Genomic DNA, 17,857 nt, shown 5'->3' with positions numbered 1-17,857 from the left:
GGAGGCTTCGTGGTATCTGTAGCAGAACTTCCAGATTCAGCCATAGTTTCATTTCATACAGCACTAACCTTGTGAACTCTCAGGCTTCCTCCTTCCGTTATATATTCAAGATGGACAGTATTTAATATTTTATTGTTATGAATATGTAGGGGTGTGGGTTAGGGTTAGGGTTATGTTGTATACAGTATACATATGTTGTATACAGTATGTTTTAGGTGTGTGTCATGTATGTGTTTCACTTTGAGAGCGGGCAACTAAATTTCATTTTTTTTAATCCCATTTATATCCCGCCCTTCTCCGAAGACTCAGGGCGGCTTACAATCTAAGCACAAATCAATGTGCTTAGCAATAGCCTTCATTCTATGTATATGCCTGCTTATTAGGGCTTTCGTCCCCCCCCAGCGGCATTATTACAAAGTCAGCTTATTTCCCCCAACAATCTGGGTCCTCATTTTACCTACCTCGGAAGGATGGAAGGCTGAGTCAACCTTGAGCCTGGTGGGATGCGAACCTGCACTAATTGCAGGCAGCTGGTGTTACTTAAGGAGGCATTAGCCCACTGCTCCACCAAGGTGTGCCGTTGTGCCCACAGTAAAAAATGACAATAAAGATTATCTTATCTTATCCTATCCAATTAACAAGAATAGAATTAGAGCTGGAATTATTTTGGTTCATGATTCAGGGCAACCCTATCACCCTTTATAGAAAAAAACTGAAAATTTGATTAAAATTAGGCCTGAAATACACAGAATCTGAAATGCTGTAAAAGAGATGAGGTTCATAATAAAAATTATATAAACTGCATTCTATTTTCTTTCTAGAGGATCAAATTCCACGTGGTTTTCCCACCATTGACATGGGACCGCAGTTAAAGGTGGTTGAGCGCACTCGAACAGCCACTATGTTATGTGCAGCCAGCGGCAATCCTGATCCAGAAATAACCTGGTTCAAAGATTTTTTACCTGTAGATACAAGCAACAACAATGGACGCATTAAGCAATTACGATCAGGTAAGGTGTTGTTACTGTTTTCAGTACTGTTTTAATGCCTAAAATAATTTTTTCCTGGATTTTATTTTTTGCTGATTCTGTTTTTTTTCCCTTTTTTATGTGTTTGTTTTATTTTTTTTTTGGTCATGATTTATTCCTTCTCTTTTTTATGTTGTTGAGCGTGTTGTCCATGTGTGTCTTGTAGCCATAGTCTGTTTCCAAAATTTCCATAGTCTGTTTCCAGAATGTTTTGCAGCTTCTGTTTATTCCACATTACTCACTGCTGTGACTGTAGTTTCAATTTTGTTGTTGTTTTCTTTACTGCTTTTCAGCAGTATTTGAGAGATCCATTTTCTCTTCTACCTTTATCTATTATTACTATTATTATTATTATTATTATTATTATTATTATTATTATTATTATTATTATTATTATTATTATTATTATTATTCAGCATTGGACTTAAGGATATGCAAGGAGTACCAATGGTTATTCTCATCCAACCCAAATTTGTCATTTTTGATGTTTAAAATACTATATAACAATTGTGTTTTATGAGCTGTTTTCAATGTTTGAAATTCACCAAAGATTAGCCAGTTGGGACATATCTTTCTACCATCCACCGATACATGAAACACATTACTTTATTTTTAACCGACATTTTAAAAACTCAAACAAACTGCCGCTACAACGATAATAACTATCCTTGGGATATCCTTTGAAAGGAGAGATTATTATTGTTATTATTATTATTATTATTATGAATTGGCTAAAAGTTTTCTGATGCATCGAGCCACAGTAGTGATTCTGAAACTTCCATAGTATTACAGTATCTGGATCTACAGAAGTCTGCTTTTCGTGTAGAGTCCAGCTTTTTTCTTCCCTCGTTTCCCTACCAGATGGAATACCTCATTATCCATATGCAGCTTCATAACAATGTAACTAATGTTTATAAGTTGTATGCTTTTCCTCATATAAAATATATCATATAAGGGATGGAAAATGTAACAAGCTGCTTACTTCAGAAATAATAATGCTATAAAATCAGTTGATTCCCAGAACGTTTACCTTTCTGACCGGTCCTGTGATGTTAAACCGTCTTGTTAACCAACTTCTATGCTTGTTATAAGCAGAACTGTGTAGAGTAAACCTCTTTTAATGTAAAGCTAGAAGTAATTTTCACATGTGACATAGATTCTTTAATATATAAAGATTTAACTTGAAAGATTTTGTACCAAATAATATTTTTATGCTGTCTCTCTTCTCTCCGTATTTAAATCTCCAGAATCTATTGGTAAGTGCTTAGTTCTGAAGCGCACTTCACCCCCACTAATTTTCATATGCAGAATACTATAATTATGGTATTATAATGCTTATTATTACTCTTAAAATGCATGGCATGCATTTTACTAACAGGATAGTCACCAGACATGTGATAGTAGTGCACACACAATCCTTCACAGAAATGTTGTTGTATAGAAACGCACAGTGAGAAAGAACAAAACACAAATGTCACGTAGAGATAGCAAAGTAAGTGGAAAAATAATCCAAAATAAACTCAGTGCTTATTTTATAATCTTTAGTATAACCGCTTTCCCCATCTTTCTGTTTCTGTTTTTCTCTCTCTTTCTCCAGTATCTTTCCCTCTTTTTCTTCCCAGTTTCTCTTCCTAAACTGTTATTATTAACTGTAGAATTATAAAGATTTTTTAAGGATTTCAGACATATATAAGATACTTTATTCCTCAATAATTCAAAGTCTAAGTTTTGTATGAATGAAGGAAGTCCCCTGCCCCTGTCACCTCACCCCACTTCCAAAGATGATGGCTTACCCATTTTGGTATACTATTTTTTTATAATCTAATTATTATGCCTAAATATATTCCTGTTTTGACAGTATAAAAAAGACTCCTTTAAGTCCATATTTAATTCTGTAACTTTAATTTGATTCTTCTTCCAAAGCCCTAGCCTCCTTCTTCTCGTACTAATGCTTCTTCTTTCTAATCTTATTTGCATTCATATTATCTACCCAGGTGGTACACCAATAAGAGGTAAGATTGCTGAACTAACGTTCACAGAATGATCTTATTCTTTCTGTCCTCCCATCCCTTTCATTATTGTCATTTTTTTTTAAAAAAATGCATAATCTAAATCAGTCATCATATTTATTTCTTCCTTTTGTCCTATTTAGTTATGGTCAGTGACTTTCATCTTGTGATTTTTTTCCCCCGACATATTTTTCACCTTCCATTTAAAATCTAAATCAGTCATCATATTTATTTCTTCCTTTTGTCCTATTTAGTTATGGTCAGTGACTTTCATCTTGTGATTTTTTTCCCCCGACATATTTTTCACCTTCCATTTAAAAATGTGTTTTTTTTCTGTTTATTCTTTCTTTTTGAAAAAAAATGTTTGTTATTTTGTGATATGCTTCAAAGAAAGCATATCCAGGTCTTAAGGCCACAACCCAGTCACAGCGTATCATTTGTCCCTCTTTTTATTTTTTCTTCTTTTTCTACCTTTTTTTTTCTTTCCTTCTTTTTTTTTTGGTCCAACTGGAGCAAAAAAAAAAAGATCATTTTTTTTTCTTCCTTAGCTGTTCTTTTTTTTTTTTGGACCAAGCCAAGATGGTCTGGAGAACAGTTGCAGACATGCAGAAGACAACAAGGAATATCTTCTTTTTAACTTTTGTCTTTAAAAAGGGTTTCTTTTTTTCTTTTTGTTCCAAGTAGACTTTTTTTCCTTTTAAATTCAATTATATATTTATATATAAACACATTCTTCTTCCTAATACAATATGTGTATTTTTTTCTTGGATTGACTCTTCAATGGATTTTTCGATCCTTCTGATCTTCAGGCTTTGAAAATTGAAATGTTGATAACTGAGTATTCTTAATGGTATATGGTATTGCTGGGTTTTAATCATTCTATAAACATTGTCCATGTCTTTTGTCATTCTTGTTTTGTATTTTTCTTGGGTTTTGTGACACCACACTGCTAATCCCAGTTGTGGATTTTGATGGGTGTCTTGGGGGGGCCACTCCGAGGTCCTCAGCAGTGGTTGGTTGCTTCTTCTTTGTTTATTTTTTAAACTTTTTTTCTTTTTTTCTTCTTTTTTTTGGTGCCTTCTAATTCAATCCTCTTGTTTTTCAGCAAATGCACTAAAAGATCGTAAATTGTAGCTGAATGTGTTTCTTTTTCTTACAAATCTGCATGTCTTTAAGGGAGTTTGTTTCTTTTGATTACTATAAATAACTAATGTGTTTCCTTTTTCACTTCAAGCAGCCTTTTTTTTTTGTACTTGCTGCTCATTTTTGGGCTTCTTCAGAAGAAGATTTTCTTGAAATCCAACTTGCCCTTTTTTGCCAAGTTCCACACTTTTGTATTACTTTTACCACACACACACACAAAAAGTAGAATTTAGTAAAACCAAATGTGATGACCCGATAACCTAATCTCCTTTGTTTTATTTTAAAGCCATACCTCCTTGAAGCAGTCTCACCCATCTTCATTTTAATAGTCTGGGAGAAAAAAGTATTATGCTAGAGAATTGTTTGCCAAATGCAGATTGTTTTCCTGTTTTAGTATTGATGGTGTGAAAAAAATAATCTCCTTGTTTTTTTCATCACATCATATATATTTTTTTTGTCTGTGTTACCTTAGCGAGAAAATGAACCGACGTTGAGTGGACCTTCGCTTACAGGGTTTTTCATTATTGTTAAGCGGTGTATTGTTAGGAGTTTGAAAAACTTTCCTGTTGACGATCTCTTTGGGAATATATTTTATATCCATACAGGTGCCCTCCAAATCGAATTGAGTGAAGAATCTGACCAAGGCAAATATGAGTGTGTTGCAACCAACAGTGCGGGTACTCGCTATTCTGCCCCTGCCAATCTTTATGTCAGAGGTAGGAATGACATAACCCTGGCATCAACCCTTCATTCAGGCTCAAGGGTGATAAGATTCTCTTGAGGTTTATCTTTTAGCAACTTGTAGTATTCAAGGCATTATGGGAAAACTTAGCAGTAAGAGAAATGGTCTAAAAGCTTAGTGGAAAACTTTGGGGAAAAGAGAAAGGCACCATTGACTCTAATATCTCCCTGTGATTTAAAGGTTGTAAGTATATTTGTATTTTTTTACAGTTTGACCTTTCCTCCATTGGCTAGTTACCTGAACGTTGTATTAATTGGCGATTTTTTTCCTATTGTTTTTTTTTTCCTTTCCTTTATTTTGGTGCATTTAAATTCCCAGTATTATTGCTTGCTGTGAAACTAATTTAACTGTAATTGAAACACAAAGTACTGGGGTATGTTTCCTTGTGATCTCTGTTAAAAGGGCAAAAAAATAGTTTGAAAATTCTTAGGGAAAAAGACCCTGGTGTTTTCCTTTTCTGTCAACACTTCCCCCCATATATTCAATATTTAATTTGAAATATTAACTGAAATATGTAATCTGTAACTATGTATGAATGAACTACCTGTTCTTTGAATTTTTTTAAAAAAGAGGAAGAAAGGGGAGGAAACTGACATAATTTTAATAGATAGGAAATGGTGATCCATGTAAGCATTATTTTTTAAAAAAAAAATCCATGGAAGCATTCCCTCTTGGCATAATTTACATTAGCTGAGTCTTTAACAGCTTTCTGCAGAGTGAGAGTGCTAAATGAAAGGGTGGATTAGAAAGGCAAAGGGGTATTTTTTTTTTGTTTACAACATACAGTTTTAACTCATGACATTGTCTGGGGGTTATAATATACAACTTCCTCAAAAAATATTTATGGTTTAATCTGGAGGGCAGAAAAGGTTCAGAAATGATTATGGCCTTCTTAGAAAGCTACCTAATCCTTTCCCTTTTGAAAATATTATACTGCATGAGGCATGTGTGCCATTGTTATCTGAAGGGATTTTTCTTTCTTTCTTTCTTTCTTTCAAATAATGCTAATTTCTAACACCGTAATACCTGTGAAAAATTGCTAACAGAACTGAGGTAGGAAGGTTTGACTAGAACAAGTAAAAGATGTTCAAGTAGCCATTTTGAAAGCCTTGATATGGCCTTTTTACTCTCTCTGTGTTTCCCTTGTTTTTCTCCTTTCCTCATTTCATTGTGTTCTGCATCAAACCCCCTACATCCCTCAGAGCTGCGAGAAGGTTGGTGTGTTTTTTTTTACTTTTTTACCCACCTTACAAAATGATTAATTAAACCAGTAACAAAGAATACAAATGAAATGAATGTAGTTGCATTGTGGCCTTTTTTTTTTATTTTTTTTTTTAAGTTAGTGTTAACTTTAAAGCAGAGAATGCCCTGGTCATGGCTTTTAATGTGTGATGGTATCTGATTGTTGCGCATGGTCAAAGAAGAAGAAGAAAGTCTGGATGCATGACCAACAGCGGTAATACTCCTGAATGCTTAAGGCCTTGCCAATTTGGTCAGTGTTCCTGCTTTTTCCTCCCTTCTTCCAGTTTTCTTTCCTCTTCTTTTATTGTTGTCGATGCCTGCTGATCCAGGAATGACTTTCTGCAATTAATTGCTCCTCCAAACACTCCTTAAAGCATGAAGACTAAAACTTCTCTTGTGTTTTAGTTTTATTTTAAAAACAAAGCAAAACTCTCTCCCTTCCCCCCCCCCTAAAGAAATTACTCTGTTTGGGATTACAGAGTCTGCACTGCCTGTCACTTGCTTGTGTAACTTTTCATCAATTGGCTGTTAAAGGCATGTTTGGCTCCTTCTTCTCCTTGTGCCCCTCCCATTCACTCGTGAGGCCATCAGAGTAAGCCTCTTTCATGTCTATAGACATTTATTTATTCAATCCAGTAGGAAGGTTGAAATTAAAGAAATGTATGTCTGGAGCTTATGGTCTTGACCCAGCTAAGGTTTTTTCCCCCCCTATAGAAATAAATAAAAACATCCCCATAGCCCCCCACTGTTAATAATAAGACTGTCAATAATAAGGTGTCAATTTCTCTCAGTCAGGACCACATTGATTGCATTTATCACTGAGCGGTACAATTTAGCTTCGTATCTAAAAAGCTGGCATAATAAAGGATGTAGTATTTTGTAGAATAAAAGGCCTCAATTTGTTGCTTCTCCTTTTTCAACACTTGCAATATACAAATGTAACATACAGAATAAATGAAGCAGGAACACTGATTCTTAATCATTTTCTTGCTGTTGTGCTTTGCTTAAATACCAATTACTTTGTTAATGCAATACCTTGTTGCTATGTATTGTAGATACTAATATCCCTCATTTTGTACACATAGAACTGCTTTTAACATTATCCTTAATCCTGGCAATTTATTTTTCTTTCCCTTTTATGTGAAAACTATGGAATCTGGAATGCTTTACTGTTATCCTTCTTCACCACCATAACTTGCTTCGTAACAACCTTAGGCTAAATCCAGTACCTTCCTACTTCTTACCTTATCTCCTTAAAAACCCTATTTGTTTCAAATTACCATATCCTCGCATTTTAAAGGTGATCTTCACTGTCTTAGTACGTTTCCCTCCAATCCTTTAATTAGTTTTATTTACTAATAAAAGTTTCCCTTTCCTGAGCATGATTCCTTTTAAACTGTGTCACTTGCTTGTCTGCATGATCAAATCCAGAATTCATACTGGCTTTGCCTTGTTTCTTCTCCTATGATATATATATATATATATATATATATATATATATATATATATATATATATATATATATATATATATACATATATATATATATACATATATATATATATACATATATATATATACATATATATATATACATATATATATATATACATATATACTTTCTGTTTTCTACGAAAACAAATACATATATACATATATATATGTATATATGTATATATGTATATGTATACATTTGTATACATGTATATATACATGTATGTATGTGTGTGCCTGTACACACACACACACACACACACATACATATATATACGTATATATGTTTTCCTATGTTTGTTTCAGTGTCAATGTGAGGTCTTGAGGCTGCATCCACTTTTGGGTCTGAAAGCAAATCAGAGTTGTATTTTCAGTGTACTGTAGGTGATGTGTTCCAAGGCTCTGATGTGATGCAACACATTTTTTTATATCAGTTAGCTGGAAGTGTACAGCACTGAAGTTGATTTTAATACTCAACTCAAGCATGCTGTCAGCTTTCCAGTTTTTTCTATAAATATATGTATAAAGAATAGAGATGTATATGTATGTGTATGTGTGTATTGATGTTTATGTATTGGTAGTGTATAGTTATTTGTCGATCTCCACTAAGTATTAAAAATAGTATGAATGTGCTATAAGTTAATGATTACATGAATAAAGAATTAATTTTATGTACAAATATATCACTTTAGTTTTCTTTTTCTGAGTTAAGAATACCAATTAGTACTTTAAATTGTGTTTATATATGCATGGAGTCTTGTGTGGAAGCTCTAAGTTCCCAGTTTTTATATGGGTCATTAGTTTTATTTGTGCTTCTTTGTAGTTCGCCGGGTCCCACCAAGATTCTCAATCCCTCCCACCAACCATGAAATTATGCCTGGAGGAAGTGTTAACATCACCTGTGTTGCTGTGGGGTCACCAATGCCATATGTAAAATGGATGCTGGGAGCTGAAGATCTGACACCAGAAGATGACATGCCAATTGGAAGGAATGTCCTAGAGCTCAATGATGTTAGGCAGTCTGCTAATTATACTTGTGTGGCCATGTCCACTCTTGGTGTTATAGAAGCAATAGCACAGATAACTGTAAAAGGTACGACACATTTAACTTTCCTTTCTTTAAAAAAAGTTTCACTAGTAACCCACAATTTTGCAAAGAAGTTTTTTTTACTGATCAATTATACATACACATAGGCTACCAGTGTCTCAATCTAAATATTTTATTTGAAGGTGTTTAAAATAAGGCCCAAGTTACTTCTGTAAATTAAAATTACTTCCTTGCCAGCAGATTACAAGAATAGCTGATATAAGTTCCAAAAATAGGTGGGAAAAGGGTCAAAGAGGAGCCAAATTATATATATCCATTCCTAGCCAGTTAGAAAGAATCTATAATGTTGCCAGAAATCTAGGCCAGACTGAATGAAATAGAAAGTAGCCCCAACTTAGCTAGCAAAAACCTGGCCATGTTGGTTAATTAGGTCTTTTTCTGATTGCTGCTCTGCCCAAGGTTGAATGTCTCTGCTGGGTTTTTGTGAGAAATAGATACAATAATGAATAAATGGGAAAGGAGAAGAACCTGGTTACTTGCCTTAATTCCTTTCAGGCTGCAGCCTGATGAAAAAAGACGAGCTGGTTGCAAAGAAACAGTCAAATCCCATAGTCCTATTTATGAATGCTTGGTCACTTGCTACATCCTATATGAACATCCTGTATGAACATGCTGACATATCAGGTATTATAATGACCTGGTACTTTTAATTAGAGTTATTCTTAGGTATGTTGAGTGTCTGCCTTGTTTTTTATGAACCTGCCCAGGCAGACCCTCAACATGCTTAGGCCAAACCCTGATTGAAAGAGATCCAAATAATCAATTTCATCCTGATGTAGGATATATGCAGCTGCAAGACCACCATTTTTTAATCACCTTATTTAGAAACAGAAGATTACAGATATTATAATGACCTTTTGGATCCCATGAAGGCTTTTTCTCAGGACTGCCTCCATTAATCAAGCAGGATTGCATCTCTGACTTACAGTAAGCAGATATTAATAAATATGGGATCAGTCTTGTCCTGGCTTGGAGAGCAAAGTTCAAATAAACAAGTGGTGAACTTCACATCCCCAATATCCTGTCCACTTGGTCTTAATGTACAAACTGAAAATAAAAAGATCTCTACAACAGGAAAGCCGTTTCCAAGATTACTTGTCTAGAACTTACCCGTAAAATATAGCAGAAGCTTATATCCAATACGTGGTGGTTCTTCTCCTGTGTGGCTACCAGCTTGTGGAATGCACAGTGCAGTGTGGTCTTATGGTTTTAATACATTTTTGCATCACTTAGAAAAATAGCAAAAGGCCATCTTTTTCACCAGACCTTTAATTGGTTTTTTTATTTTATTTTGTTCCTGTGTTTTATCCTTTGCATTTTAATTATTATAAATGTTATAAACTTATTATAATAAATATAAAATATAATAATTATAAACTTAATTGATGTATAAAACTGAAAATCTGAAAGTATGGAAATTGAAAATCTGAAAATCTGAAGTATGGAAATTACACAATTAGAATCTAGGAAAAACAAGAGCCAAAACATAAATCAGAATTGTAAAAATACAAAAAAATATTCCATGATAACAAAAACTATCCACATGGAGGGAAGTTTTAGGCCCAGCACTCTTTAACATCTTCATCAGTGATTTGGATGAGGGGATAGATGGGGAACTCAGCAAATTTGCAGACCACACCAAGCTGGCAGGAACAGCCAACACTTCAGAAGATAGGCTTAAGATACAGAAAGACCTCGACAGACTTGAGCATTGGACCCTATCTAACAAAATGAAATTCACTTGTGAAAAAAGTAAGGTTCTACATTTAGGCAACAAAAATCAAATGCACAGTATAGGTGGTACCTCGCTCAATAGTAATAACTGAGAGGGATCTTGGAGTCCTAGTGGACAATCACTTAAATATGAGCCAGCAGTGTGCTGCAGCTGCCAAAAAAACCAACACAGTTGTAGACTGCATTAACAGAGAGATAGAATCAAGATCATATGAAGTGTTAATCCCACTTTATAAATGCCTGGTAAGGCCACACTTAGAACACTGCATCCAGTTTTGGTCACCACGATGTAAGAAAGATGTTGAGACTCTAGAAAGTGTGCAGAGAAGAGCAATAAAGATGATCAGGGACATGAGTCTAAAACATACAAAGAATGATTGCTGGAATTGGGTATGTCTAATGAAATTATTATTATTATTATTATTATTATTATTATTATTATTATTATTATTATTATTATTATTATTATTATTATTATTAAAAGAAGGATTAGGGGTGAGATGATAGCAGTGTTCTAATATCTCAGGGGTTGCCATAAAGAAGAGGGAGTCAGGTTATTCTCCAAAGCACCTGAAGGCAGGACAAGAAGCAATAGATGGAAACTAATCAAGGAGAGAAGCAACCTAGAATTAAGAAAAAAATTCCTGACACAATTAATTAAAACAACTTGCCTCCAGAGGTTGTGAATGCTTCAACCCTGGAAGTTTTTAAGAAGGCTTTGGGGTTTCCTGCCTGAGCAAGGGGTTGGACTAGAAGACCTCCAAGTTTCCTTCCAACTTCTATTCTATTCTATTCTATTCTATTCTATTCTATTCTATTCTATTCTATTCTATTCTATTCTATTCTATTCTATTCTATTCTATTCTATTCTATTCTATTCTATTCTATTCTATTCTATTCTATTCTATTAACAAATATTTTGACTATTAATATATACATGTTTTCACTCTTGTGGGGTTTTCCAGATTCTACTATCTCAGTTTGTTCAGAAACCTATTGGGATCCTCCTCAGCCAGTTTTAAGGGCTTTTCCTATAGTTCAGCCATATATTCACAATTAGAACTATGCATTCTTTGAAACAGCAAGATATTCTGAAAGGGCTTTTTACTTTCAATAGTGAAAAGATTCATGCTAGTTGCATTTAATATCCATTGAAATTAATGGCACATTTTAATTATGATCTTAGTTTTGTTTATTTATTCAAGTAGGAACTAAGTGTAACTAAATTAAAACCTGACTTTTTTCCATTCTTTCCTGTTCACTGATGTCCTACCTCATCTTCTCTATTATATGCGCCTCTCCTATAAAATTCGGTATATGAGGCTTGTTAAAACACATTTAAACATGGGTTTTAAGATTAGAAAAGTTTAATGTTTTTCTTTCGGGCAAATATTGATAAATACTTAATATTTTAAGGTTTATCACTTTGCAGAATGATATGGGTGGCATAAATATTAAACAGACAAATATTTTTGTTTCTCATATATTTTAATAGATATTTTCTATTCTCCAAATAACCATGGATTTCCTTATTTTATGCTTCTGTTCTATATATATATATATATATATATATATATATATATATATATATATATATATATATATATATATATATATGTTTTGTTGAATAAATTTTATTATATTTTTCTAGCATTGCCCAAACCTCCAGGAACTCCTGTTGTGACCGAAAGCACAGCAACAAGCATTACTTTGACCTGGGATTCTGGAAATCCTGAGCCAGTGTCTTACTACATAATCCAGCATAAACCTAAGAATTCTGAGGAACTATATAAAGAAATTGATGGAGTAGCCACAACAAGATACAGTGTTGCTGGCTTAAGCCCATATTCCGAATATGAGTTCAGAGTGGTTGCTGTGAATAACATAGGAAGGGGTCCACCAAGTGAACCTGTGACAACACGGACCTCAGAGCAAGCACCATCTAGTGCACCACGTAATGTACAAGCTCGTATGTTGAGCTCAACCACCATTTTAGTGCAGTGGGAAGAACCTGAGGAACCAAATGGTCAAATACAAGGCTACAGAGTGTATTATACTATGGATCCTTCCCAACATGTCAACAGCTGGTTAAAGCATAATGTGGCTGATAGCCATATCACCACCATTGGGAATCTTGTACCACAGAAAACTTATTCAGTGAAAGTACTTGCTTTTACCTCAGTTGGAGATGGACCACTTTCCAGTGATATACAAGTCATCACTCAGACCGGAGGTAAGAGGGAATTTATGGTATCTCTTCTAATCAGTTTTGCTATGGGTTGAGAATTATTCTAGGCAATACGATTAAAGATGGTTATACTGGGAATTTGCCAGCTAGGCTGCAAGAAAGGGTCAAGCAGGGACCCAGCTTGGAGTTGTTGCACAGCTGCAAGCAGTCTCTAAGCTTGATCTCTCCCAAGATGAAGATTATCTGGACATTCTCAAGGGAAGGGAAGGAGTCTGGGGAGATACTTATAACTTAGGTAGAAGTTAATAAATTTATTTATTTTAGGGTGGCTCTGGTTGCTTGTGGCTGACAGGTTGGCAGCTCTTTGTACTGATCAAATCCACCAAATTAATTATTATTTTATGAACGTATATCTAATGAAGACATGTCAAACTTGTGAGTCCCATGACGTCGCATGACATATCGAAGCCTTTTCTCCATTGCCAGCAAAGGGGTGGGTGCGGTTTCCTGATGATGCATCCAGCCTGCGGGCCAGCAGTTTGACACCCCTGATCTAATGCATTCTTCTGAATTTTTTGCAAATGTTTGCAGTGCAGACTTTTTATGTTCTTAATAGTTTTTCTAAAACATTGGTCTTGCATTTATGTTGTTTTTAGAAGGTTTTCTGAATAAATTCTTGCCATGATTGTATTCACTTCTTTTAATTTGTCTCTAGTGTTGGTCTTGTTTTACCTTTGCACATATTTTCAAATAAGAACATACTTTAAAGTGACCTTTTATTTTGTTTTGTTATTTTTGTCTTTTTCCACCATAATTATGTAGCGGCATATTGAAATTTTCCTATTTTGGGGAGTTTCTTTCTTTCATTCCTTTAACTGAATAATGTAAGATAAATAAGCAATGCAATGAAAATATAGATCATATTCCTCAAACCTTGTAATAAACAGCACTTTTAAACACATTCTATGTATGATTTCCCCTTCATGGATTACTGCCTTGTCGTGGCGAAGGAGCTTGCGTATGAGCTATGCCATGCAGGGCCACCGAAGACGGACAGGTCATAGCAGAGAGTTCTGACAAAACGTGATCCACTGGAGAAGGAAATGGCAACCCACTCCAGTATCTTTGCCATGAAAACCCTATGGACAGTACCAAAAGGCAAAACGATATGACGCTGGAAGATGAGCCCCTCAGTACGGAAGGTGTCCAGTTTGCTACTGGGGAAGAGCAGAGGGCTAGTACTAGTAGTGTCAGAAAGAATGAAGCGACTGGGCCAAAGCCGAAAGGATGCTTAGCTGTGGATGTATCTGGTGGTAAAAGGAAAGTCCGATGCTGTAAAGATTTTTTCTCCATAGGAACCTGGAATGTAAGATCCATGAATCAAGGCAAGCTGGACGTGGTCAAACAAGAGATGACAAGACTGGACTTTGACATCTTAGGAATCAGTGAACTAAAATGGACAGGAATTGGTGAATTTAATTCAGATGACCATTAGGTATACTACTGCGGGCAGAAATCCCTCAGAAGAAATGGAGTAGCCTTCATAGTCAATAAAAGAATAGGAAACGCAATACTGGAATATAATCCCCAAAATGACAGAATGATCTCAGTTCGAATCCAAGGCAAACCATTCAATATCACAATAGTCCAAATCTATGCCCCAACCACAGGTGCTGGAGAGGATGAAATTGACCAGTTCTGTGAAGCCCTACAGCAGCTTATAGAACTAACACCAAAAAATGATGTCCTTATCATCATGGGGGATTGGAATGCTAAAGTAGGAAGCCAAAAGATAACCAGAATAAGAGGCAAGTTTGGCCTTGGAATACAAAATGAAGCAGGACACAGGCTGATAGAATTTTATCAAGAGAATATGATGGTGATAGCAAACACTCTTTTCCAACAACCCAAGAGACAGCTTTACATGGACATCACCAGACGGTCAACAGAGAAATCAGATTGACTATGTGCTCTGCAGCCAAAGATGGAGAAGCTCTATACCAGGGGTCGGCAACATGAAAAAGAAAAAGAGCCACTGGGAACCGGTTCCATCACACATAAAAAAGTGGGAGCCGCGCACGTGTGTCCACGCATGTGCATGTGCAAAAAACAAAACGTTTTGCACATGCGCAAAATGGTTTGTTTTTTGCGCACGTGCGTGCGTGGACGCACGTGCGCGGTTCCACTTTTTTATGTGGATGCACCTGCACGGCGGTGGCGATGGGTCTCCCTGGTGACGGGCACTGGGTTGCGGCACCGCCTTCAGCCCGGGCGCCGCCGGAGCCACCCCCGGGACCTCCAAACTGCTGCCCGTTCGGAGAGGTGCGCGCGCAGCTCTCCAAACCTTTGGAGAGGTGTGTACGCACCTCCGCCTGAACGGGCGGCGGCGGTAACCATTTGCAGACCTGCTACCGCCGGTTTGGAAAGCTGCCGCGGCCCGTTTGCAGAGCTACCACCTTCGGAGGAAGGCGGCAGCTCTGCAAATGGGCCGCAGCAGCTTTCCAAAAGGGTGGTGCCACCGCCCGTTCGGAAATCTGCCGCAGCCCGTTTGTGGCACCTTTTCAAAAGGGCGGCGCTTTGGAAAGCTGCCGCGGCCTGTTTGCAGAGCTGCTGCCTTTAGAGGAAGGCGGCAACTTTGCAAACAGGCCGCGGCAGCTTTCCAAATGGGCGGCGCCACTGCCCATTTGGAGAGGTGCATGCGCACCTCTCCAAATGGGCGGCGTCACTCCGTTTGGAGAGGTGTGTGCGCACCACTGCCAGTTCGGAGAGGTGTGCACACACCGGGCGACTAGGAGCTGCAGGAGACGGCTTAAAGAGCCGCATGCGGCTCCGGAGCCACGGGTTGCCAACCTGTGCTCTATACAGTCAGTAAAAACAAGACCAGGAGCTGACTGTGGCTCAGACCATGAGCTTCTCATTGCCAAGTTTAAGCTTAAACTGAAGAAAGTAGGGAAAAGCACTAGGCCACTCAGGTATGAATTAAATCATATCCCTGTTGAATATACAGTAGAGGTAACAGATTTAAGGAATTAGATCTGATAAGAGTGCCTGAAGAACTATGGACAGAGGTTCGCAACATTGTACAAGAGGTAGCAATTAAAACCATCCCAAAGAAAAAGAAATGCAAGAAAGCAAAATGGCTGTCTGAGGAAGCTTTGCAAATAGCTGAGGAAAGGAGGGAAGCGAAAGGCAAGGGAGAAAAAGAAAGATACGCCCAATTGAATGCAGAATTCCAGGGCATAGCTAGAAGAGATAAGAATGCCTTCTTAAATGAACAGTGCAAAGAAATAGAAGAAAACAATAGAATAGGGAGGACCAGAGATCTCTTCAAGAAAATTGGAGAGATGAAGGGAACGCTTCATGCAAAAATGAACATGATAAAGGATCAAAATGGTAGGGACCGAACAGAGGCAGAAGAGATTAAGAAGAGGTGGCAAAATTACACAGAAGAACTATACAAGAATGAGCTTAACCTCCCTGATAACCACAATGAGGTGGTCACTGACCTCGAGCCAGACATCCTAGAATGTGAAGTGAGGTGAGCCTTAGAAAAACTGAGCGACAACAAAGCTCGTGGAGGTGACAGTATTCCAGCTGAGCTATTCAAAATCTTAAAAGACAATGCAGTAAAAGTGCTACACTCAATTTGCCAGCAAATTTGGAAAACTCAACAGTAGCCACAGGATTGGAAAAGATCAGTTTACATCCAATTCCAAAGAAAGGCAGTGCCAAAGAATGTTCAAACTATCACACCATTGCACTCATTTCATATGCTAGTAAAGTTATGCTTAAAATCCTACAAGCTAGACTCCAGCAGTATGTGGATCGAGAACTACCAGAAGTACAGGCAGGATTTCGAAGAGGCAGAGTAACTAGAGACCAAGTTGCCAACATACGCTGGATCATGGAGAAAGCTAGAGAGTTCCAGAAAAACATCTACTTCTGCTTCATTGACTATGCTAAAGCCTTTGATTGTGTGGATCACATCAAACTGTGGCAAGTTCTTAAAGAGATGGGAGTACCAGACCATCTCATTTGTCTCTTGAGAAACCTATATGCAGGTCAAGAAGCAACAGTGAGAACTGGACACGGAACCACCGATTGGTTCAAAATTGAGAAAGGAGTCCAGCAAGGCTGTATACTGTCGGCCTGCCTATTTAACTTATATGCAGAGCACATCATGAAAAGGGAGGGCTAGATGAATCAAAAGTTGGAATTAAGATTGCTGGGAGAAATATTAACAACCTAAGATATGCAAATGATACCACTCTAATGGCAGAAAGTGAAGAAGAACTAAAGAGCCTCTTGTTGCGGGTGAAGAAGGAGAGTGCAAAACTTGGGTTGAAACTTAACATTAAGAAAACCAAGATCATGGCATCTGGCCCTCTCAATTCCTGGCAAATAGATGGGGAAGAAATGGAGATAGTGACAGATTTTATTTTCCTGGGCTCCAAGATCACCGCAGATGGGGACTGTAGCCAAGAAATTAAAAGACGCTTGCTCCTGGGGAAAAAAAAAGAGACATCACCCTGTCAACAAAAGTGCGTATAGTCAAGGCTATGGTCTTCCCAGTTTCAATGTATGGCAGTGAAAGTTGGACCATAAGAAAGGCTGAGTGCCAAAGAATTGAGGCCTTTGAACTATGGTGCTGGAGAAGACTCCTGCGAGTCTCTTGGACTGCAAGGCGATCAAACCAGTCAGTCCTAGAGGAGATCAACCCCGACTGCTCTTTAAAAGGCCAGATCATGAAATTGAAGTTCAAATACTTTGGCCACCTAATGAGAAGGAAGGACTCACTGGAGAAGAGCCTAATGCTGGGAAAGATCGAGGGCAATAGAAGAAGGGGACGACAGAGAATGAGGTGGCTGGATGGTGTCACTGAAGCAGTAGGCGTGAGCTTAAATGGACTCCAGAAGATGGTAGAGGACAGGAAGGCCTGGAGGAACATTGTCCATGGGTTCGCGATGGGTCGGACATGACTTTGCAGCTAACAGCAACAACAAATGTATGATTTTCCAGGTTACAACAATTATATACATAATTTTATTTGAAGAAAAAAATGTTTTGATTAGTACAGCATACATTGTGAAGAATTTATCATACTGCCTAACTCCAAGAAACTGAGGGAAGGAAAAAAAACACAGAAGAAAATCAGCCAATCAGCAAAAT

The 17,857-nt window shown here is 37.1% G+C and overlaps 1 protein-coding gene across 1 annotated transcript in view; it reads left to right on the top strand.

The window, feature by feature from the left end:
• The window catches only part of PTPRD (protein tyrosine phosphatase receptor type D), a gene marked incomplete at its 5' end in the record, with an annotated part of 288,177 nt that overhangs the window by 111,754 nt on the left and 158,566 nt on the right, over positions 1-17,857 (top strand). The window contains 5 exons of the mRNA XM_081317525.1: positions 822-1,010; positions 3,023-3,040; positions 4,786-4,896; positions 8,482-8,751; positions 12,152-12,733. Coding sequence (XP_081173651.1) covers positions 822-1,010; positions 3,023-3,040; positions 4,786-4,896; positions 8,482-8,751; positions 12,152-12,733 — 1,170 coding nt within the window. The remainder of the gene's footprint in view (positions 1-821; positions 1,011-3,022; positions 3,041-4,785; positions 4,897-8,481; positions 8,752-12,151; positions 12,734-17,857) is intronic.

Source organism: Vipera berus (assembly GCF_964194415.1).
Source record: "Vipera berus genome assembly, chromosome: 2".
NCBI classification, from domain to species: Eukaryota; Metazoa; Chordata; class Lepidosauria; order Squamata; family Viperidae; genus Vipera; species Vipera berus.
The sequence above is the reverse complement of the archived record's forward strand: the minus strand, read 5'-3'. Positions and strand labels throughout refer to the sequence as shown.